Source organism: Geospiza fortis, unplaced genomic scaffold (genome assembly GCF_000277835.1).
Source record: "Geospiza fortis unplaced genomic scaffold, GeoFor_1.0 scaffold538, whole genome shotgun sequence".
NCBI lineage: Eukaryota > Metazoa > Chordata > Aves > Passeriformes > Thraupidae > Geospiza > Geospiza fortis.
This window is the reverse complement of record NW_005054368.1, coordinates 1,762,495-1,785,984: the sequence shown is the minus strand read 5'-3', so window position 1 is coordinate 1,785,984 and position 23,490 is coordinate 1,762,495. Positions and strand designations below refer to the sequence as shown.

Genomic DNA, 23,490 nt, shown 5'->3' with positions numbered 1-23,490 from the left:
TGGTGCTTTGGAGATTTTCAGAGCCCAGCCTGGGGCAGATTTCAGCCCTGATGAAGAAATTTGGGGAAACACCACCACGAGGAAGTGAGGAGTATCTTCACTGAAGGGTTCTAATGTGGAATTTTCATATTGCTCTTCAGGACTTGTACCTGTGTTTCATTAAATAAAGGCTGTTCAGTACCAGAAGAGCTACAAAAGGGTAGCACAATTAAAAATTGAAGTGTCTTTAGTTGCATGTGAGGTGATTAGCCTAAAAACCACATAAGGTGGAGCCTCAGTGTAAGCTGCTGGTTTTACTTCTGACATCCCTGTTTGTTCTGGTGAACTTCTCTATTTTATTTTCTAGGTTATCTACTGTTCATTTGGAGGAATATCCAAAGGGCTGCACTTCAATAACTTGATAGTTGGATTAGTTCTACTCACAAGAGGCAGAGAGGAGGAGAAAACAAAATGTAAGCAATGTAACTTAGTAACAATGAGACAGTGGATTGTGAGTGTAAAATGTGACCATTTTACAGTGAAGATGAGATTTTTGGAAGCATTTTTAGCTGTATTTTTGGAAATTAAGTGCACTTTTGTTTTCTGTATTCATCAAAATGAAATATTTGCCAAGTCATCATGAATGTCAGTGTTGGGATCCTACAGAAAGCCTGATGGTCTCTGTATGTGGGCAGAGGAGGGAGGATGGCACTGATATTTTTCAAAAAAATAGAAAGCATCTGCCTACTGACTTCTGTTGTTTTGTCTTCTCTGTTAACCTCACTTGATAATACTCATTTGCCTTTTGACTACAATGGTAAAAGAAAAGGAAGGTCTTGACCTAAACCTTGTGGACCTGTATTGACCTTGGATAAACCCAAGTGTTTAGTCCTTTAGCTGTTGCACAGCCTTTGACATTCTCAGCCAGTTATAGACCTTGCATTTGAAAAATGCCACTGCCATAGATGTTTACACATATTTCTATTTCCCCAGACATTTTCAGTCTCTTCTCTAATGAATCTGGGAGTTATGTGGTCCGTGAAGAGATGGAGAAGATGCTGCATGTGGTTGATGGGAAAGTCCCAGAGTCACTCAAGAAATGCTTCTCTGAGGTGTGTCCTGCACCTTTCCTCCTGTTGCAGTTACAAAAAAGTCAAGATTCCATTAAGTAGCTTATTTTTCTTACTCATGCACCTATGGGAACAAATTGGCCTTGTTTAAATGGGTAAAAGCTCATGGGGGTTTGTGTTGTGGTATTCCATGTAATTTATATCGATGGGAACAGTGTTTGGTGTATAAATTCTGTGTTCTCCTGTATTCACTGTGCTCCTTGGAAAGAGATCATTTCCCAGTGGGAATCATGTCATCAGGTGAATTTAAATACTAATATTGCTGGTGGGAACTTAGTCATTAGTGTGAACATTTTATTGCAATCAGGGAAGAAATCTAGAACACAGAGCTGAGAAGAAAGAAAATCTGCACCCTGGATTTAAAAATGCCTGACAGCCATGGTTGCTTCAAGATAATAATTTTATATTATTGCTTTTGTATCATTTTCCTGCCAGGAGCTACAACATTTAATTATGCTTTAAGTTGTTTGAGAGATGCAATCTTTATGGAGCTTGCTGAAGTCCTCCTCTAAAGCAGGGCATTGGTGCTTTCCTATTCATAGATGATTCTTTGACTCCAGGGATCCTGATGAATTTTCAGGGTTTTTTGCTTGGTTTGTTATCAGATGACTGAGACCAGCAAAATGGAGACATCACTGTACATTCCCCTGGCAAAAGGATTGACCAGATTGACTGGAAGCTTTAATTGTGGCTATCAGATTACTTAATTAGTTCAGATTTTATTGTTCTGTGCTGGAGATAGCTCTGGCTGTGGGCAGACTCTGATCTGGCCCTGGTGTCCTGTTGGCTCTGGAGGCAGTGATTGCATTCCTGAGTCCTGGCTGCAATAGAAATCCTGAGTCCACTGCCCTGCAGCTTCTGGACTGACCCCCAGTGCCATTTCCTATTTCTAATTTCCCATCAGTGTGCTGTGATGAATTGCACCCTACAAGTTAATTGCACACTGTCCAAGAAATCCAGAAATACTTTATGAAGCCTTGCAGGAAGATGAGTATCAATCTGAGCTTCAGAGCATTTTCCTGTTCAAGAAAATGCTGCATATTGATTTTTGTTTTAAAATGAAAATAGTGTAATAACCCACTCAGCAGGATTTACTGGGCTCTTAATCATCCATGGGCATTGCTGGAGAGTGAGAAAGTTTAATGTTCCTGCTGTGGGCCTTCCTGCCTGCCTTCTGGAGGATGCCTTTGATTTCAAGGATGATGTTTATAGGCACTTCTGTTCATCAGAATTATTGCATGCACTCAGCTAGAAATAGAAGCTTTAGAATATATCTGAGTTTTCCTTTTGTTTCTGAAATACAGGGAAAAAAATCAGTGATAACTGCACTGCTCAGGTTCCATCATAATTCAGCTGTCATCATTGCTTGCTTCAAGTGCTTTCTTCCTCCTGTCCAAAGTTTTTCTGTTCCTCTTCATTGTCCTTCCAGGGAAAATTGGAGTTTTAATGACCCAGCTCTTGCTGCCTTTACAAAGAGCAGTGCAAAAACTAGAGGAAAAGGGTGGAACAGAGAGGGAGAAAATGTTCTTTTCTCTTGATCCAAACTGTTGGAGAAATGGAAGAATAAGAAATCAAAGTGAGGGTGGGGAGGGCCTGGCACAGGGTGTCCAAGGCCAGGCTGGATGGGGCTGGGAGCAGCGTGGGATGGTGGAAGGTGTCCCTGCCCATGGCAGGGGTGGCACTGGATGGGCTTTAATGTCCCTTCCAACCCAAACCAGTCTGGGATTTGTTGGATGCAAATATAAAACTCTTCGGTCTAGAAAAAGAGGCATAAAAAGAATGAGTATCTGGAGCTGAAACAACCCCCTGCAATGGGAATAGGAAGCAAATGTTTCAGCAGTGCTGGTGATGAGCCATTGGAGCAGCCTGGCAAAGGGAATATAGTGAATTTTCAATTTTCTGCACTTGGCAGTTGCAGATAGTCCGTGGCCAAATGCAAATTGTTGGATTCTGTAGAGATGTAATTCAGTGAAGTTTAATGGTCTGTGATATGAGGGGAGTTTAAATAATCAATGACTTGAAACCTCTTCCACTTTGCAGACCCCTGTTTATTTCCCCTGGAGATGAGAATCTCCATATAACGAGTTTGTCTACTGATAATGGGTTTGCTTTTATTTGAGGTAGTTTTGTAGGTCCTGTTGAAATTAGTCTGCTGATCCCTATGGTTTCATGGCCACAGCTTGGCAAGGATCCAAATAAATGGTTTAAACAGCACTGGAATTCTGTGAATGTGGAGTTTTTATGTGTTCCTGAACAGGGAGCTCCAGGAGACAGGGAGTGAGGAGATCCTGGGAATGTCATGCTCACTTTTATGCTCCAGTGTGGATTTTGGTCAGTAGAGGCAAAAAAGTCCACATGTTCCTGCAGTAATTAATCACAGCATCAGTTATTCCCAAATCTGATTTTTCTGTGTTGTTTGTATACCTGCACAGATAGAACAGAATGTTTATGATTTTATAGCACCTGGTTTTTGGTGCAGCAGAGCTGGTATCTATAATAATACATTTAAATTCATCAAAATAACCTCTGCTCTTTTGAATTGCAAGTAACTGTTTTTCTTTTCATCCCTTTCACCTGAGGTTCAGAGTAAATGAGTTTCCAAAGGCCACATTGAGTAGGTGGCTGAAATGCAGAGAGATCTTAAAGTTAATTTCCCTCCCATTGCTGTTTCAAAAGGAAAGGGAAAAACAGGCATGGCTCCAAGCAGAAAAATTACATTAGCACTTATTTTTCTAGGAGATTGTCCCAATTTTTTGTTCATACAGCTGGATGGTTCCTGTTTACTGGCAGTGAGAAAAACAGCTCCCATTTTCTGGTTTTTCTTGCAGGGTGAGAAGGTGAACTATGAGAAGTTCAGGGTTTGGCTGCTGCACAACAAAGACGCTTTCACCTTCTCGCGGTGGCTGCTCTCAGGAGGGGTCTATGTCACCCTCACTGATGACAGTGACACCCCAACCTTCTACCAGACCCTGGCTGGAGTCACACACTGTGAGTAAAGGTGCTTCTTGTCCTGCACATCCTAAAAAAACCCTGCCAGAGTTCACAGGCAGAATTGTCGTTCATCGAATCTCCCTGCTCCGCCACGTTGGGTTCAGTGAGAGAAATTCCTTCTCTGAGCTCATCTGTTCTCTGCTGGGATGTAAAATGTTGTGTGCAAGGACACTGGGTTGTTATTTTTAAGAGATAATAATGCTGAGGCTACAACACTTCTCTAGAAGTTTGCTACCAAGCAAGCTAAAAAAAAAAGTATTTTCTGAAGTGGCTGGCTGGTAATACTGGGTTTATTTTTGGTATTTATATAGTGGGTTGTAAAACTACTGAGAGAGTTGAGAAAATAATATTTGTTTCAAAAATAAGTGTTACCTCTTAATTTGCTTCTCCAGTAAAATAAATCATATTCCTGGCATGTGGTAGAATTAACTAAAGAGAAGCATCCTCAGGAATTGTCTCCAGAGATGAAGTGCTTCCTTATGTCTATGTTCATGTAAAAGAAGGAACAGCTGGTTTTTAAATTAAATCCAAAACCAAAAGGCTGATAAATGACACTTGATGTAGCAGTGTAATGCAAGCATGCATCCCATCCCTGAGGAGGAGGGAGGTGGTTCTGGAGGTGTCAGGGATCTGAGCACTCTGGTTGTGTTTTATGTGTGCTCCTGGATTTTCCTCACAGGTGTCAGTGTGGCATTTAATCCTCTCATGGGTCAGTTACTTGAATAAAGCAACGCACCTATTTTATCCTCTTGGTTTTAAAAGTGGGCATTCAAACTCTTTTCTGACCATCTGAAATGAAAATGCATAATGAAGTCAGGAGTTTATGAACAGGTAATTTATTTGCATTACATGGAAGGGTGAAAGGAGACATTGAGGTTACAGAAAACCACTGAATATTCTGAGGTCTCACAGACAAGGTAGAGAAAGAGGAATGTGAAAAAACCCCAATCTTCTGATTGTTCTGGAGCTCAGCTCTGGGAAAGATCTTGACCTGAGTCAAACTGAGATCTGCTCTTTGTTATGCTTTGAAATTGAAACTTTCAGAACTGTTTTTACTGCGTTTTTCACAGAAAGTTTATTTATACTGAAACTGAGATTTGGAATTTAAAAAATAATTTAAATGTAACAGCTACTGTTTTAATAGATTTTTATTTACTATTTGTTGTTGTTCTCAGTTCTGGTTTTGATATTCCTGTCACTGGTACCATCATGTCAGAGCTAGGATTGAGCTTTTCAGTGAATTCCAGAAATACAGGGGGGTGATGTGGTTGTTGTCCACAGAATTGGAAAGTTCATGTGACAGTTATGTTTGGACCTCTAGATAAAATTAAGTTTTACTGAATTTCCTTGTGATTTACAACAGCGTAGGAATCTCATCCAACAGATGGAAAACTAAGGAAAATATAAGTGCTTGAGCACTTGGAAGTAATTTCAGCCTAATCAGGTCACTCCAAAGAGTAAGAAATTCAGTACAGACGTATTTTTAACACAGCTGAATGTGTCAAACACTGAGAGCTGTTGAAGGCTTGTTCTTAGTGTTTTTCCTGGGGGAATGGTTGCCTTTGGAGGACCAGGAAGTGAGATAATGTTTGGTAAACTGAGGCAAACACCATAACACAGAGAGAGGGAAAGGTTTCCACTTTGTTCTGTTGTAAAATGCAAAGTAATTTGTGCCACTCCCTGGTGCAATCAGGAATTTCTGCTGCATCTCCTGGCACAAGCCCCAGACCCCCTCCCCAGCCTTACCTCACACTCTGCTTCCCATCCAACTTCTGGGACAACATGTCAGAGCCATAAAAAATGGCAGTGATAAAAGCAGGGGAAGTTATTCCCTTTGATTTAGGAACTGCCCCATTTCATGCAAGGCATCAGTGACTCCATTTAAATTTGCTTAATGAGCCAGGCCATCAGGGAAACAAAGGAATACTAATTTTTCATTTGTAAATAGCATTTGTTTTGGTGTGCAGATGACTTTAATTACATTTCTCAACACATAATTAGAAATGAATTTTTAAAGTTACAGGAAGTTGCACACACTTGCTGCTTTTAATCAAATTTTGTTCCGTTTCACTTAAATCAGAAATATGAATAATTTTATTTGAAAGCTGCCAAAATAAGTGGCCTTTGTTCCTAAAAAAGCAGTTTCAGGGTTATGGATTTGTCTTACACCTGAGAAGTGACCAAGTAGCAGTAGTTTGGATTTTCTCAGTTCTGTAGTATGATCATATGCATTTAAATTCATTTAATATATTTTTTTTTGAAGCCATCACATTGAACAGCACCGTGGTGGAGCCTGTAAATCCCACATTTCTGTCACACTGACTCAGGGGACACCTCACTGCTTTCCTTCATTTAGCTGGAAATGTTTTTTCTGCTGCAACATAGGTGCTGGTTGCCTTTTTTATGTGTCATTTTGGTGTGACTCAGTGTCATGCAGTGGGCTTAGACACTCAGGTTTTCAGCCCTTTTCCATGGGGAAAATAATTCTGTTCATCAGGTTGCTGATTTTGAACTGACAGAATGTTTAATTTGTACTTCTTTGTCACCCAGTTCTTGTGTCACTGAGTTCTGATTAAATAACACCCAAATTCCCCTTTGAATGGAGGAGATTCCTGTGTTGTCAGAAAAATTCACCTTTTCTTTCTGAGAGCTCTCACCCACCCAGGGGCAGTTCTGACTGCAATCAGTACAAACAATTCTATTTTAGAATATGCATTTATCACTATTTAATACAGTAAAAGAGAGGAACCCTGGGTAAGGAGGGCAGGGTGGCTGAAATGGGAGAGGCACTTTTGGAAACAGCACAAAACCCAAGCTGGGGTTGATTGTCAGCTCTGGGGAAGGATGGGATGGGAGGCTGGAAGCAAAGTGCAGTCAGGAAATTGAAATGCTGGGGGTTAAATCCATGTTCTGCAGTGGGCACCCACTCCACAACAGCCATGTGGGGAAGGCACTAAAGGCAATCCTGGAGGTTTTGGCTCTGTGGAATTTGCTTTGCAGGGCTGGTTCCATTCTGTGCTGGGAGAGGAGCTCCTGACCCCTCCCTGCTCCCACCTTGAGCCACTGCTCACCCTTATTCTGCTCTGTGAGCACCTGGGTGGCCGTGCCTGACACACACAGGGATCTCTCCTGGCTGAGGTTTAACATCCCCTTCCCTGTGAGTTTGTTTTTAATCAGGAAGAGCACAAAGATGAAAGTCTGACAGCAGCCCAGGCCAATAAGTAAAAGCCTTGGTGTCACTTAATCTGTATTTTGCCACTTGTTATCCTCTTAGTTCCAGGCTATTTTGTGTCTTGCAAAGCAGCTCTCAGTCCCAGAGTGTTCTGGGGGTTAATTTGCAAGGCACAAAGGAGAGTTTGCAGTGAGAAACAGTGCTTGGTGTCACTTTGGGCTCCCTCCTGGAGCACGTCCTGGTGAGCAGGGAGCAACCCAAGGCCTGGTAAAATGTTGGGAATATGGTATGTTTCTGCTGCTGTGAGCCAGACAGGATTGTACCCATAGGTGGGTAAATCTTGAACTTCTCTCATGTACTGCAGTACTTGGGGAATTCTGGTCCTATAAAGAATTGTTATAAGCAGTGGCTGGAATGAAAACATGCTGTTAAATTTGTTTTCTAAGGTAGAAGATGATTCATGGCTTGGTGTCTATGGAATATTTTAAAGGGGCATTTTGTGGGAATGGCATTAAAATGTAACATAGGGGTTTAGTGTTTATCACTGCCATGCAGCTGTCTGTTGATCAATGTTCTAAATTAACTCATTTTTAGTAGTTTTACAGTTTTAGATGATACTTTGATTGAAAATGTTTATTTGTTCTTCCTTTACAAGAGCAGGACTGTGCTTCAGTTGTTTACTTATTATCCTCTGATTATATTTGTCTAATTCTTAGAGAATTGAACAAAAAAAAGTATTCATAGTTTTAGAGTTCTGAAAGCTTTTCGTATTTCTAATGGGCAAGTGATGAGGGAGACATAAATCAGCATGTGGTAGTAAACTGCTTAAATTTCTCAGGTGCATCATGTCCATGTGACCTCAAATAATCATATCATGTATTTAATTACCAAAATGAATAATTACTTGGCCTAGAAAGCCTGTGTGTCCTGAGGTTTTGGCCTACATTGTGTCTATAAAATACATCTTTTTAAATAATCTGAATGAAAGCCCAGTTTACAGTTTGATGTGATTTGAACAGACATTAGGGGGAGAAAGTATGTATTTTGGAAAGATAAAATCTTTTATCTGTACAAAACCTCTGTGGAATGTGGTGTTTTGTCATGCACACTGATATGTTTGGGTATTGAGTGTGTTGTGCCTTTCCCATGCTTCACTGAACTTCAGTAACAAATATGATTATCTGTATAATCATAAACTGCCAGAGATTTCTTTTGGTTTTCACTCATGGAGGAATAGATGGTGCACTGCATATCCTGAGACTGATTTACAAGATTATGTGAAAAGTTAGTCTGGAGAAATCAAATTATGCAACAGCTGCTGCTCAGCTGCAGTTGGACCTCCCTGTGCTGCAATCCAAGAATTGCTGCTCCCTTTATCCACCGAATGCTGCACTGGGCTGCACTTTGTTATAGCTCTGAATGAGAAATAGTCTTTTGTCACATTTTTACTCATGGTTAACCTGATTTGTGAAAGGCTAATCAGTGCTGAGAATATTATTTACTACCTGGTTTTACTTTCTGAAGTGCTTGTGCAGAAAGTCAGTGCATTTGGGCTAGAATAAAAATGTAACACTTGTGCTAATACTTATCAACTGTTCTCTTAAAGGTGATTATTTGAAAATTCTCTATCTTTAAGTGACCATGATGTCAGTTTATGTGAACAAAAACACAGACAAGATGCTTTCTGATAACCTTTCTTTTCTGAGCTGAAATAATAAAACAATGGAGTTACCACTGTAGAAACATCTGTGAAGTACAAGCAAAAAAAAATCAGAATACAACTAATTCTACTGTAGGTATTTGAGAGAGGTTCTCTGGCAAAATATAACATTCTTGCAGTTCTTAATTGCTAAAGATAAATATTGCACCTGCCAGAGAGAGGTTTCTGCAGATTTATTCTTCAGTGAGGACAATTGGAGCTTCCTGCTGGCTTTTGAATATTCTCAGTGTTGCATCACTTGAAGAATGAAGTGCAGCTCACACATTTGTTATTCTTCCTACTTACAGAGGTGGATTAAAAGGAAGCAAAGTGATTTACATGGTCATGCACAAGAGAACATAAATAATCTTTTGTGTTTGCTAATGAGAGCAGTAACGTGGAAGTGGAATTCCTGTAAATGGCAGCACAAGCTCCCCTCTCCCATTGTTTGGGAACGGGAAGAGCCCTTGGATTCTCTTCACATCTCTGATATTTAAAGAAATTATTCCTCTGTTCCTCTTTCTTGATTTCTAGTAGAATAATAATCCTTTAGAAATCTGGATTGCTGCTTCCTCATGTACTGAGGACAGACTTCTGGTAGGTGATGGGACATGGGGAAATGGGTTTGAACTCAGAGTAGATGTGAGGGAGGAAGTTTTTGTGGTGAGGTGGTGAATTCCTCATCCCTGGAAAGCCCAGGCCAGGTTGGATGGAGCAACCTGATCCAGTGGAAGGAGTCCCTGGAGGAGGTGGGGTGACCTTTAAAGGTCCCTTCCAACCCAAATAACTCCGTGATTACAGCCCAGCCAAGAGCCAGGGGATGGCAGAACAGATCAGGGGGTTGGTCCCTCTGGGAAGGAGGGAGAGGAGAAAGGAAATGAGTTTTTCTTCTGGATCAGCTCCTCTCTCCCTGTGTGCATGCCCAGGAGCTGGCAGCGATGCCCTGAGGAACCAGGGAGGCAGGGCTGGGCTTGTCACCTCTGCCCCTGCTCTGAAGGCACTCAGGAAAGGGACATTTGGCACTGATGTCTAAAAACACCTTACAGGAAAATGCAAACCCTTCCACTCCTCCAACTCCAGATATTTTATTCAGATTTCTCCACTTTGTGCTGCTGAGGGCGAGGGTTGTGTAAGTTTTGGTGCCTCACGTGATGCTCCTGCTGGGCACTTCCAACCACTTCATACTCACTGCAGGTTACCTAAGTTACTATTTTAAGCAAATTACTGCCACTAATGACAGAAACGGGCAAAGAAATCAATAAAATTTCAATTTGATACAACTTTTTAGATGGAGCCCTTCAGATCTTAAGCCTTACAGGATTATTATTGTTTCTGTGGACTAAACCAGGCCAAATAGCTCAAGTTAAACCTATTAGAAAACTGGCATGGATTTAAGGGCTCAGAACCATCTGGGAATGAGATCACACGTAGTGCTTCTTAATATAGACAGCTTTGTCATTACAGATCTATTTGAGAACCAATTAATTGGCACTGACCTAAAGCGCTGTTGTGACACACTTGCATATGTAAAAAGGTTAAAAGTATTGTTGGGCAGAAATTTAATCTTGTTTTATATCTATATATATATTTAATTTCAGGGATAAAGCATAAAGATAGCATTTGTATAGAATGTTTTGAAGGAAAACATAAGTTCTTCCTCTGGCTATTTTTATCCATCCTTGCACCTTGTTTTATTTCTTGGGTTTGGGGTTTTTTTCCCTTTTAAAATTACATTTTAAGTTCCTTTGCATTGTAAGTTTGTGTGGCTATTCCCCAGTGTTTACTGTAAATTAAACAATTATAAATAATTCTATAGTATAAATAATAAAGTGAAGCAAACTATTTTATATTTGGAAAAAAAAATGCTGAGATACAACATTTAAATGCCACATTAAAATTTAGCCTTATTACTGTATAAAAAAGTTAAAAATTTCAAATAGCAGTTTTTTAAGGGGCAGCCAAGTACTGCATAATTGTTTTCCATAAAAGATCTGGGATTTTTAATTTTTTTAATGCTACTTTACATCTTTTTTGAGGATTTTAAGACTGAATACCCTGGGGAAATAAGCCACTGCACACACAAGCTGCCTGTTCAAATCACCAAAGAGAAATAGGTGAAAAATGGTAAAAGTTAATTTCTGGGTTTCTACGCACTTGTGGTGATGTTATTGATGGTGAACTCCTCGGTGGTGAATAGGTGAGAAGGTTCTGTGGCCAAGGAAGGTGATTTATTTATTTCTTTCTATTTCTTTTATTTATTTATTTCTATTTATTTGGTTCTGCAGTGGAGGAATCTGACATCATCGACCTGGAGAAGCGCTACTGGCTGCTGAAGGCTCAGTCACGGACCGGACGCTTTGATTTGGAGACTTTTGCCCCCTTGGTGTCCCCCCCAATCCATCAGTCCCTGAGTGAAGGTATGGAGGGAGAGCAGGGAGCAGCCTCTGCTGCCTCACAGCTGTGATGGCTTTGGGAGTGTCTGTTCTGAAATGCCCTTTCAGTTCAAGGGCAGAATAACTTCACTGAAAAATGGGAAAAGAGGGAAAATCTCTGTTTGCTGGGAAATGTGGGATGCTGAAGGAATTGTTGCATTGTTATCAGTTGGCAGGAAATATGGCAGATTTTATGTAGAAGTTGCCCTGTAGTTGCTTAAAATTTTTTCTTAAGATTTTGTAAAGACAAAATAAACTGCTGGGCCTGAATGAGAGAAAACCAAGCATTTTTAAACTGACAAATGGGAGTTTCAGCTACTAAATGACACCTTAGTGTGCAAATCAGCTGTTGTATCATGCAGCCAATGAAACGCTCCTCCCTAAAAAGTAAATTAAGGAAGATTTCATTCAGGAGACTCAGGAGATTTGCAGGTTGTTATTTCTACTGACAACCAAACTGGTCTGTCCAGTTGAAGCCACTCTGGTAATAACTGGAGCTGTCCCATTGCCATTTGCTGCATGACATGGGGACATCCAGGGACATTCCACTTGCACTCCAGTTCTGCTCTGCAGTCCTGGAGTGACAATTGTTTTATTACCAAAAAGTTGGCTTTACTGATAAGTGGCAGCAGTAAGTAACAAAGGGGAAAGTTATCTGCAATGGTAAAAAATCAGAATTTATGTCCAATTCTGTAGGGATGTATCCCCACATCCTTTTTTTTTCTGAGTGTCTTTTATCTACTTAGTGATTTAAACTTGCACAGCTGCTGTGGGGAAACTTGGATGGTTTCTGCTCATTCTTTGCCTTCTGTGGAGTCATTGTTGCAAAAAAAAAAATACAAGTTACAGGATAAGTAATGCTGTATGATTTGAACTCTTAAATGCTTTGAAGGCTGGTAGCTACAGCTCCTAATTCAGGGTAAGAAGTGTAAGTATCCAAATTTGCAGTGCAGTTCAGTGATTTCCACAGGAATTTCTGTTCTGTGATTTCCACAGGAATTTCTGCCAGGCACGTGGGAAGGGCTGCCCATACAGGCTCAGCTCCACTCTCCATCACTCATTACAAGGAGGGTGTGAGGAGCAGGCAGCTGCTCAGAATTCTTGATTCCCTCCCCACCCTTGGCTGGATCAGCCGTCCCTGAGACATCTAATTCACCTTTAAATGGCCTTAGTAGTGCTTAATTACCTTTATTACACTTAATGAGAGTAAATGACAAGTGTTTGTACCTCTCCTTGCCCATGAACCCCTGGTGGAGGTGCAGGGTGCCTCTCTCAGGTGCTGTAACAGGAGATGCTTTTGTGGTTTGCAGGTTTGTTTAATGCTTTTGATGAAAACCGAGACAATCACATAGATTTTAAAGAAATTTCCTGTGGGCTCTCAGCATGTTGCAGGGGACCCTTGGCAGAGAGACAGAAGTGTAAGTATGCAAAATTTAACTGTTAATTTGGGAGCAGTTTTTCAGTTTGAACAATGAGGTTTAGTTGTTTTCACCTGTTAAGATTATTTTCCCGCTGAACAAGTCTGTGAAAAGTGACTTCAAAAGTTAAAAAAAAAAAAAAACAGAGGAATTTTAAATATCAAGCTTTCCTTTTATAAAGGATGATTAAACTTAATTCCGTATATTTTACAGCTTATCAGTAGTTCCATGTAAATTATGGGGAAAACTACATTTCAGAAGTTATTTTTTTCAGTGCTCTGCATTTTGAGGCAGAAGTGTGTATCTCAATATAGAAAGTGCAAACACTTAGCTACTCATTATCTATAATAGAAAACAAATGTCCTATTTGATTGTCTTGTGGTAAATAGCATGTTGTGGCTTTTCACTGCCCAGTTCCCAGCTGGCTCCCTGCAAGGTTCCTGTGTTTTGAAACACTTTTTGTTCCCTACTTCTCCAAAACCACATTGTTGCAACTTCCAAGCTGTAATTCCCTGGAAATTTCTGGATGCACATGTGCTCCCTGCTAGGTCCCATCAGCAAACACAGCGAGCAGAGCATTGCAGGGATGTGGGTTTGAGCTTGTGAAACAGCTGCTCCATTTCCTCACCTCCACACGTGCATCCCCCCTTCAGAGCTGTCAGCGCTGCATCAGCTGCTCTGCAGCCTCAGGGGCTGCAAGGAATAAAGAAACAAGAGTTGTGCAATGGTTCTGACAGCAAAGTCATTCCCTTTTCCCTCAGTTTGCTTCAAGGTGTTTGATGTGGACCGCGATGGGGTCTTGTCCCGCACCGAGCTCAAGGACATGGTGGTGGCACTTTTAGAGGTCTGGAAAGACAACAGGACAGACAAAATACCTGTGAGTGGTGGCTGGGGGTTGGTTCCCTTCTGTTTCCTGAGCCATCCTTCCAAAGGAGGAATGTGCATCTTGTTTGGGTGGGGGTCACAATGTACAGGCTCCCTTGAGCTGGGGAGGGGGACAGGTGGCTGTCCCTTGTCTTGCAGAGCTCTCACCTGTCCCAAGCACAAGGTTTGTTAAATGTGTGTTCTGACCTGCCCAAATCCCCAGGTTTGGTTAGAATATGTGTTCTGACCTGTCCAAATCCCAAGGTTTGGTTAGAATGTGTGTTCTGACCTGCCCAAATCCCTTAAATGTGTGTTCTGACCTGCCCAAATCCCAAGGTTTGGTTAGAATGTGTGTTCTGACCTGCCCAAACTCAGTGGTCTGTCTATAATGTGTGTTCTTTCATATAAAGAAAGGTAGAAAAGCACAGATTTTTTTCTCTGGGACCCTTGGTTTGAATTACTGAGAGTTTCCAGCATCTCTTACAGTTTTATTTTTATTCTAAGCACATCCTGCTGGGAGACTTTAACTCTGATTTCTGATCCTTTTGTTGAAGGAGTTGGACATGGGTTTGTCTGAAATTGTGGAAGATATTTTACATGTGCATGATAACACAAAGGTAGGAATTTGCTGCTCTTCCCTTGTCATTTTTATACCCCAGTATCTTGAGTTTATTTATATGGAAGTGCTTTCTTTAGAGCAGAGATGTGTCAATAAAAGAATCTTTTTCAAGGAATGTCAGTTTTCCATTAAAATTTACCAGGTTGTTCTGTGAAAGAAAGGATGTGTTTGAATTTTATAAGCCATTTTAATATATGAAGCTAAACCCAAAATGCATAATCAGGTGAAATTAATTGGAAGCCTGCACTGTTTGCAAGGCTCTGCTGTGCATAACTAACACCAGTTTTACATCTGATGCTTGACTTCTGTTCTGGGGAAACTGTTCTTTGTTTCCTGTTAAAATTGATCTTGAGAGAGAGTGCAGAAGTTTATCTTATATTTTATGCTGTGTCAAGACACATTGTCCTCCTATGGAAGCATCTGTCATGACACAGCAGAAAGTCCTGGTAGTTTATATTGTGCTTTAAATGTAGCTGGGTGTAAATCTGTAATTCTCTGTAATTCTCCTCCTTGCTCTCTGGAAATAGGAGATTTGGAGATATCCACAAAAAATATTGTTGAAGTTGCTTCCATTATTTCATCCTTTGCTTCACTAATTGAGAAGAGTGTCTGGAAACGATAAATAATTTATGAAAAACTATAAAGAATGTCTAGAAATGCTTAATTATGTGTGTGAATAGTTGTCTTGCCTGCTTGTAATCCAACAAAGTGGTGGGCAAATACTTTATTGTAATTCTTTAATTGCCAAAGCAGTGGAAATTGTGGCTTCTCTCTGTTTCATCGTTTGAGGTTTTTATTTTTTGGTAGTTTATGAGCAAGTGTACAGCAGTCCTGATTCCACAAAGAGTTAAAAAAGAAGACTTCAGTCTTCAGAGGATTTTTTTAGTGGCATCATCAGTGTAGTGCTGGAAAGAGCTGATGGTGCAGTAATTACATAAATTATTTAACCTCTTTTCATGTGTTAGCTTTGACCTGGGTTAACTCTGGAGAAAATGGTCTGGAAGGAGAGGCAGAGTACCTGGCAGTGCTGTAAAATTGGCTCTGAATTATATTGCCAGATAAAAAACTCAGCCTGATCCCTTCAGTGAACCAGAGATCCCTCTGACATGGTCAGTGTTGCACCTCTGGGACTGCAGGGGATGAGGAATTCAAGGGATTTGTGTTGTTAGCTGAGATCACAGGGGCCTGGTGACCCAAACTGGTTTTTCCTTCCCTCAGAGGAGGCTGTGGGTGTGTGAAGGGTGCAGGGATGGGCACTGGATGGGAATGAGGAGAGGTTCCTCACTGGGCACTGCTCACCCCTGCACTCTGAGCTGCTCAGCTCTCTAGGCTGCCTGTCTTATGATAGAACTGAAATTTTTTTCTTTTACTGGATCAAATTTTATTTAAATAGTGGTAGATGCCAATTTTTATCAATTCCCTGGTTTTGTCCTGCTTTGCATGAGACTGGTAATGAGCATTTTACCAGAACCAGGTTCATGTTTTGATGGTTTTTCCTTCTCTTTCTTTCTCCTCCCTTCCAGCTTGGACACCTCACTCTGGAGGACTACCAGATATGGAGTGTGAAGAGTGCTCTTGCCAATGAATTTTTAAATCTGCTTTTTCAGGTGTGTTTAGGGGAAGTCTAAGGTTGTAATTTACAGTAATTAACTGCTGAGCTTTCTGCGTGGCCACGAAGTGCAGCATCAGCATTTGTGTGCACAGGAGGGGATGTGGCTCTGCAGCTCTGGGCTGCCTTGGCAGATGATTCTCTCTTTGGTTGTTGTTCTTGCAGTGCATGGAATGCCCAAAGCCTCATCTGTTCAAGAGAACCTGGTGCACTGCTCAGAAAATGAAATTTCGAGTGCATCAGCAATTATGTTTTCCATTAGACAAAGGCTGTGTTTGAAATGATTTTTGTGGCAAATCTTTGCCAAGAAAGTAACCCAGGGAATGAGAAAAAAAAAAATCTCTAATACTTTCCTTTTTCATTTTACAACCAGTTTCCTTTTACATTTTCTGTTAAGGCCCTCTAAGGTACCTCTCATTGCTTCCTTAATGAAGCAGTCCTGGAAAGCTGGGATATCCTATCACTGTTCACTTGCAGAAGCTGAGGATTAAGTGTGTGCTGAATTGGGTTTTAATTGAGCTTGAATTGGATTTCTCTAAATCCTTGAAAGCCATATTTTAGCTCTGGCTCACTTTGTGCAGAAAATAACCCTGAAGAGTATTTTCATCCACTGCAGTTTGTTCCTTACCTGTTTTCCTTTGAGGTTGATACTTGGAGTTTAAATAATAATAATAATAATAATAATCCTAATTGGCCTGTGACTACTTTATAAATTGGATTTTGAATGATACTTTGCCAAGAGCTTCAGGGTGACTGAGTGAGGGTATCCTGAGGCCACCAGCTACACCACAGCTGGAAAGAATAACACCAGAAAGTTCTTCAAATTCATTTTATCTCTAATTACATCAAGTTTGCTGAAGTTGCAACCTTCTCCAGAAGGGCTGTCTTTATTTTTGGCCTGTCTGGCATCAAATATCCCCTCATAACTAAATATTGATGAACTAACAAATATCCCTGCAATCTTGACAAAGAATGAATGAAGATGTAATAAATCTGTCCTGATACTGATTACACATCACCAATGTTGCACATTGCTCATTGGAAGTCTCATTTACAATGTTTTTTTTCCTCCTGGCATAGCTGCTGTGTTTTCATTTTAGATTTTAATTTCTTTTTTTTTTTTTTTTTTTGATAACTTTATCACATAAAGCACAGGGCAGAGTCTGCCATTGATTTATCTGGGCATTTATTTGAGGTGTCATGTGCCTCATCTGCAGACAGAAAAGCCAAATATTCTGAGTGGAAAGCTTGTCAACAAATGAGTTTGTTTGCAGAGGGGTTGGTTTATCTGAAGAATCTCATTTTAGCTACACAAATTTAAAAAGAAACACCAGGCCCAGCTGTTGCTACCCCCTGGCTAATGGCCTTTGTTTCATTCAGAATGTGAAATGGTCTCTCTCACCGTAATATAAATTCAAGTAAGACATCTTAGCAGTGATTAGAGATCTCCAGCTGAGATACAAATTGATAGCCTCAAAAGGGACATGAGGAGAAGGCTGTAAATCATGGGGGGAGCAGCAAAACCATCTGGGAGCTGCCCCTGCTCCCTGAGGAGCCCTTCCCTCCTTTCCTCCTGTCCAGCTCTACTGGAAAGGGGTGAAATAGGAGCCATCTGACACTGGTTTGTACTGGGAATGAAACCCCACCCAGGCCAGGCAGCTGCCCACGAGATGGGGCCTTTCCTTCGAGTTCAGTTCAAAACTGAATTTAAAAATGAGAAAGAAAAATAGCCCCAGCCATCCAGAGCATGCCCTGCACTTTGCAGAGTGGTTCTGGCTGTGCTTTGGGTTGGTTGCTCTGCTCTGAAGTTCTCCCTCAGCCTTTCCAGTGTTTGTTTCCCTTTCAATCCCATCTAGAACCACTCATTCTCACTTTTTTCCTTTTCAATTCCTTTTTAACTTTTAGTTCATCCTCTTCCAACCACTTGCACTCTCCCAGTTCCTCATTCCCGGTCCCCAGCACACCCAGACATCCTGATTTGTGTGTCTGATCCACTGCAGCCCTGGGATCTGGCACAGCCTGGAATAATGAGAACTGCTTTTCTCTTCACCTCAGCATTTGTCTGGGGGCATTTGACATTCTTGGTGCCTTTCTCTTAACAGTGGGAACAAGATGGGCATCTCACAGCTCAAAAGATGTTCTTACTCAATTTTTTCATCAAAAGATGTTTTTTTCAATTTGTATTCAATTTTAAGTAATCTTTCTCCATTATTAAATGATTAAAAGTCTCATATGAGTTGTTTATTTGGTTTTATTTGCCTGCTAATAAGAAGTTCTTTCTTTTTCCAGGTGTGTCACATCGTTCTGGGACTGCGACCTGCCACCCCAGAGGAGGAAGGACAGATAATTAGGTGTGTGCTTTGCTCAGGAGCTTAAATGCCTTTCAGATCCACCTTTGAGTATTTTCAAAAGATCTGGAAATTCTCTGTTTGTGCTAAAAATTCCCATTCTCTCTGTGCAGAGGCTGGTTGGAAAGAGAGAGCAGGTATGGCCTCCAGCCAGGGCACAACTGGTTTCTCATTGCTATGCCCTGGTGGCACCAGTGGAAAGAATATGTCAAATATGTAAGTAAAATAATAATAATAATAATAATCTATACTGAAGAAGTGATTTCTTGTCTTTCTGAATGTGTTGATGGAAAAAACAGTGTGGAGGAAATGACTGCTGACCCAATAATGCTCAGAACTGAGCATCTCCTGTCTCTTGGTGGAAAGTAATTGTTCTGCTGAATCATTGTTATGTGGGGAGCTTTGCACTGTAATTTCATTAAATTCTCATCTCTTTCATCATTCCTGCATCTTAAGATTATTTCTGAATAAGAGCCATGCTCACAGGAGCATTTATTTCACATTTTCTGATCCATTTGATTATCAAGCTGCCCGCTTTGGGTTTGACTTGGCTTGGGCCACAAACACACTCTGAATTTTCTGGACAAAGGAGGAAATTGCTATAATTAGCTTAAGAGGCAATGACAAAAAATAGCCTAATATCCAATCAAAGGAGTCCTACTAAAACTTTTTAGATACAGGGTGCTCTTTAGTACCCTTTAATTAAAATATTTAAGCTAAAGCACCACTGAATTGTACAAAATACAGAATATTTAATAAAATATAATTAGAGATAAATATTATTTGCAGGCTAAACAAGTGAAATAAACCTCTCAAAAGAGTTTTTATACCCTCATAAGTAATCATAAGTACTTGATTTGTTTTATAAAAACAAATAAAAGTGCAATGTGTGCGTTAACTACCCTTGTAAAGGCCATTATTCTTTGTGCACAATGAATTGGCCAAATGAGGGCTGAAATGCCAGAAATGCCAGGTAATTTGATCCTTGGCCTGGTGTGAGTGCTCAGATGTGCTCAGGATTTTCTCCCTAATCCTTTGCATAGTGGCACAAGGCCATTACTCACTGCACTTCTCAAGCAAAAATCAAAACCCACCAGAATTTCTGTGAAAATACTGAAGGTTTGAGGGGAAAAAAGTGGTTTTTGTTGCTGTGCTTGCTGTTCTCATGTAACCACATGAACTTCAAGTCTTCAAATATTTACAATCTGTAATTACAGCTGTTTAAAACTAGGTATATTTTTACGTATCTAGGCAGGAGGAATAATTTTGGAATTCTGACTCTATGCAGGGTGGTTTATTTGATTGTTTTAACAATTTTGGAAGTTGATTTCTGCTGATTTTTTTTATTTGTACACGTAGAAAGCATTTTTCCATCAGCAAATCTTGTGATGTGCAAAAGCAGTCACACAACTGTGAATTTTTGGTGGCTGGTTTGACTGACACATCTTTGATCTTGGCTCATAATTAACTTCTGTGGTTTTTTCCCACCTGTAGGATGCAAACCCAGTTGTGATAGAGCCTTCATCTGTCTTGAGTGGAGGTAAGAATCCCCTGGTAGCTGCTGCAGCCAATACCCCAGAACAGGGAGAAGACAAAATGGGAGGTCTTAATGACTTCAGTGCTCCAGAAGAAAAGTTTTCAGATAATATTTCCACTGCCTCAGAAGCCTCAGAGTCCACCAGCAGCAGTAAGCATCTTATTTCCTTGGAGGTTTAATGTAGAACAGCTTTTGGGAAAACTGCACACTGCATGGACCCCTCCAGCCAGAGACATAGCACAGCTTGCATTGCAGGGGGTTGAGCATTTTTTGAGGACTTTTTGAGGATTTTTTGAGGATTCCTTAGTCTGTGGTGGCTAAACACAAAGTCTTGTTTAACAGCAGTTCATCTGTTATGCTGGGATTCATTTCCAAAATTATTTTCAAGGTATTTTTTTGTCCTATGGCTTATTTTCTGAGTGGATTTTCCCCTCACTTTCACATTAAGTTGTTTTGAGCTGGTTGATCCTATACTCTGCCATGCAATGATAGTAAAAAGGGAAGAAACAGCAAAAAATCATGAGGAAAAGCACAGTTGTACTTTTACAGGGCATGTGATTTAAATTTGAATGAGTTTGTGCAGATCCTAAGAGCCATCTTTGTGAAAGAGGAGATTTTAGTCCTGATTTTCAAGGAGTTCTTGTGAGAATTGGACATTTTTTTTCTTGTAAGGCAGCTGAAGGTTGCATCTGATATTTTAAAATCATAACTTCAATTGAAATTAGGTAAATTACTGTGTTGTTTTGGGGTATAGGGGTTGGGGGAAACAAAGGGTAGAGAGACAAAGGATCTTCCTTTTTATTTTTATTTTAATTGAAATTTCCATTTAGTTCTGCATGTCCAAAGCAGCTTCTATAAGAATCATTTGCCTTTTCAAGGAAAAACAAACCAAGGCATTACTGGATTTATCTTCAGTTCTGCATGTGAGTTTTTTTAGGAGTTTGATATTCAAACATCCAGGTGACAACTAAATACTCACCACGTTTGCTCATGCAAAACTGGTTAGGCTGTTTCAGAGCTGTGTTTGTGTAGTCATGATGTAAAATATATAAAATATAATGTCATAAATCCCCTTCTGGGAGATAGCAGATTTATCCCTCTGGAAGTGGAAGAGTTGCATGTTTCACTGCAGGAGGAAGGGCAGCAAACTTGATCTTTTTTAAAACAAGGATACAAGAGTGTAACTCATTCCTTTGTGGTTTATGGGATCAGGAAGTGAATTATTTCTAACTATTTCTGTTTTTTTCTCCTGCTTTGTGCTCAGATACTCTGTACCCTGGCAGCCCAGGCTCTGAGGTGAGCTTTGCAAGGCAGCACAACACTTCAGACAACAACAACCAGTGTTTCCTGGGGTCCAACGGGAATGCTCTGCTCCAGCTGAACCCCCAGAAACCAGGAGCTATTGATAACCAGCCCCTGGTGACCCAGGAGCCAGTCAAGGTAAAGGCACCCAAGGCATGGCAATAGAGGAAAAGCATAGTTTAGCTCTCTTTTATCATAGCATTTTTTATGTTGGGTTTTTTCAGCTTAATTCTGAATCAATGCTGCTCTGTCACACAGCAAAATTGAGGTTTCTTACTCTTATTCTAAGAGGGAAAAATTGTGTTCTGCTTCTACAGCTACTCTTGTGTTTTGTGAGAAAAGAAACATTCAAAATATTCTTCCAATTGGGAAGGTATTTATGAAAAGACAGCTTGCAGCATTAAATGTAAAATACTTTGATAATCAAACACTTCAGCATTCCCATCTAAAGATGAATTTACTGCTATTACATAACAAGATAGTAAAACAAAGCTGATAGTTTGTGCAGTATGGGTGCAGATAGAACATGAAACACAGAGCAGCAGCATCAGTGCTGAGCAGAGCTGGGACTTTTCTGTTCAGAATTGTTGGAGTAGGTGACACAAGAACAAAACACATGAATTTTATACTGCACAAGCTTTTAGAGAACCAGTAAATAATGAGACTTGAACGTTAATTACTGTTACATTTAACCACCATCTCTCAGTGTGAAAAGCAGCTGCTAATTGTTACTTAGAAGCCTTTTAATAATTAAAGAGTGTTCAGTGTTCACGAACTAAAATCATTGTGGCCATGTACTCATTTCTCCCCTTGAGATGTGACAAAAACCCCTTTTTTTTTAAAGGCTGCATCATTAACCATGGAGGGTGGAAGATTGAAGAGATCCCCACAGCTGGTGGAAGGAAAGGACTATGTCATGGTGCCAGAGCCAGTTTGGAGAGCGCTTTACCACTGGTATGGAGCAAACCTGTCCTTGCCCAGGCCGGTGAGTTGTGATTTTAGACACTTTTTAACACCAGATTTGTCCAGAGGAAATCTCCTACAATCATCTCCCACTTCATCCTGTGTCTGGAAGAGCAAACTGGGGAAAAGCAGCCTCCAGGCTGGCCCTGGGTGGAAAGTTGTGCTGTTTAGCAGGAGTTTTAGCTTGCAGCACAATCCCAGGGCTCTGGCAGCAGGGCTTGCTGAAGCACACAAAAGTAAGCCTGAGGTCAGTTTAAAAGGCTTGGCACCAAAATTCTCATCTCTAAGGCTGAAATAGAGTTAAAAAGCTATAGAATGAAAAGTGGGACACCTGCAGCTCTGAAAACCTGTTCTCTCTGACAATTTCATCAAGTAGGGGGAAAGCAACAATTGCTCCTTTGGGTTCAGCATCACAAACACAATGTGCAGGGTTTGGGGAAGAGCTCAAAAGCAGCTGGCAATAGGTGAGGCCAGGACTCTCCTGTGTCAGAATGGCTGCTCAGGAGGCCCTGGGAGCTGGAGCTGCAGGAGTCTGCTCTCTTGGAAACACTTGGAACTTTTTCTTCAATTTCTCTTGAGCATATTTATTCCACAGAGCGGTTGGTTTGTTCTGTGTCAGGTAGTCCCTTGTAGGAGATGCACTTAAAAAAAAGGATATGAGGGAGGTTTTGTGCTGGTAGCAATAGATTTTTGGTGGTTGATGTCACAAACATTCAGTGTCACAGATGGGAGAGGATTATCTCTATATTTTTGATAATTTGGTCTGTTGGCTCTAGTGCAGACAATTATTTTACAGGGAAAAATCACTGGCTTCTTACCTCCTCCCACACATTCTCCATGGAAACAAACACCTTTCATGATCCAGAAAAGGCCACATCACTTTATACACAAAGTAATGTGCTTTTTTTCCCTCAGAAAATGTCATCACCATTGTTTTTGTTGTAGCTGAAGTTGAATACTGAGGCACTTGAGTGTGGTACGTTCCTTCTCACAGCTTGAGCTGTTTTCTTTTGCTTCACATGGTCACAAAAAGACTGAACATTCCTTCCATTTCTGGTTGTATATTTGGACAGATCTAATTGGCAAAATCTTTGTAGAAATGATGGCTGAAAAGCTGCAAAATATGTTTTGGGGTAATTTCAGCTTTTCCTGTCAAGGCAGCAGAATGCAACAAAAGGAGGTTGCAGCCTGTTTGTACAATATGAAGGCTTTATATCAATCCTGTGGTTCACAAAGTTCAAACCAAATGTCTTATCCTGCATTTGTCAGTTCTTTCAACAGCTGTGAAACTTTTATGTGGAAGTATTATACACTGAGTGGAATTAATGAGGTTCATTGTGGATTCACATATATTCCAGGAATTATAAAAATATTCTTTCCATGGTGTGGTGCAGAGAGTGATGCTGCACTAAATAAGGTGTTTGCTT

At 40.5% G+C, this 23,490-nt stretch overlaps 1 protein-coding gene across 2 annotated transcripts in view; it reads left to right on the top strand.

Annotated features, from left to right (window-relative positions):
• USP32 (ubiquitin specific peptidase 32) overlaps positions 1-23,490 on the top strand; it is a 42,802-nt gene that overhangs the window by 3,222 nt on the left and 16,090 nt on the right. Inside the window, exons 2-14 of one of the 2 annotated variants that reach the window (XM_031059808.1) lie at positions 347-452; positions 973-1,091; positions 3,938-4,097; positions 11,257-11,388; positions 12,714-12,821; positions 13,583-13,698; positions 14,240-14,302; positions 15,828-15,911; positions 18,203-18,264; positions 18,375-18,477; positions 19,756-19,801; positions 21,063-21,238; positions 21,945-22,085. In XM_031059808.1, the coding sequence (XP_030915668.1) occupies positions 347-452; positions 973-1,091; positions 3,938-4,097; positions 11,257-11,388; positions 12,714-12,821; positions 13,583-13,698; positions 14,240-14,302; positions 15,828-15,911; positions 18,203-18,264; positions 18,375-18,477; positions 19,756-19,801; positions 21,063-21,238; positions 21,945-22,085 (1,416 nt within the window). Of the gene's footprint in view, positions 1-346; positions 453-972; positions 1,092-3,937; positions 4,098-11,256; positions 11,389-12,713; positions 12,822-13,582; positions 13,699-14,239; positions 14,303-15,827; positions 15,912-18,093; positions 18,265-18,374; positions 18,478-19,755; positions 19,949-21,062; positions 21,239-21,944; positions 22,086-23,490 lie in introns of those variants that run through there. The other variant, XM_031059809.1, reaches the window with a different exon arrangement.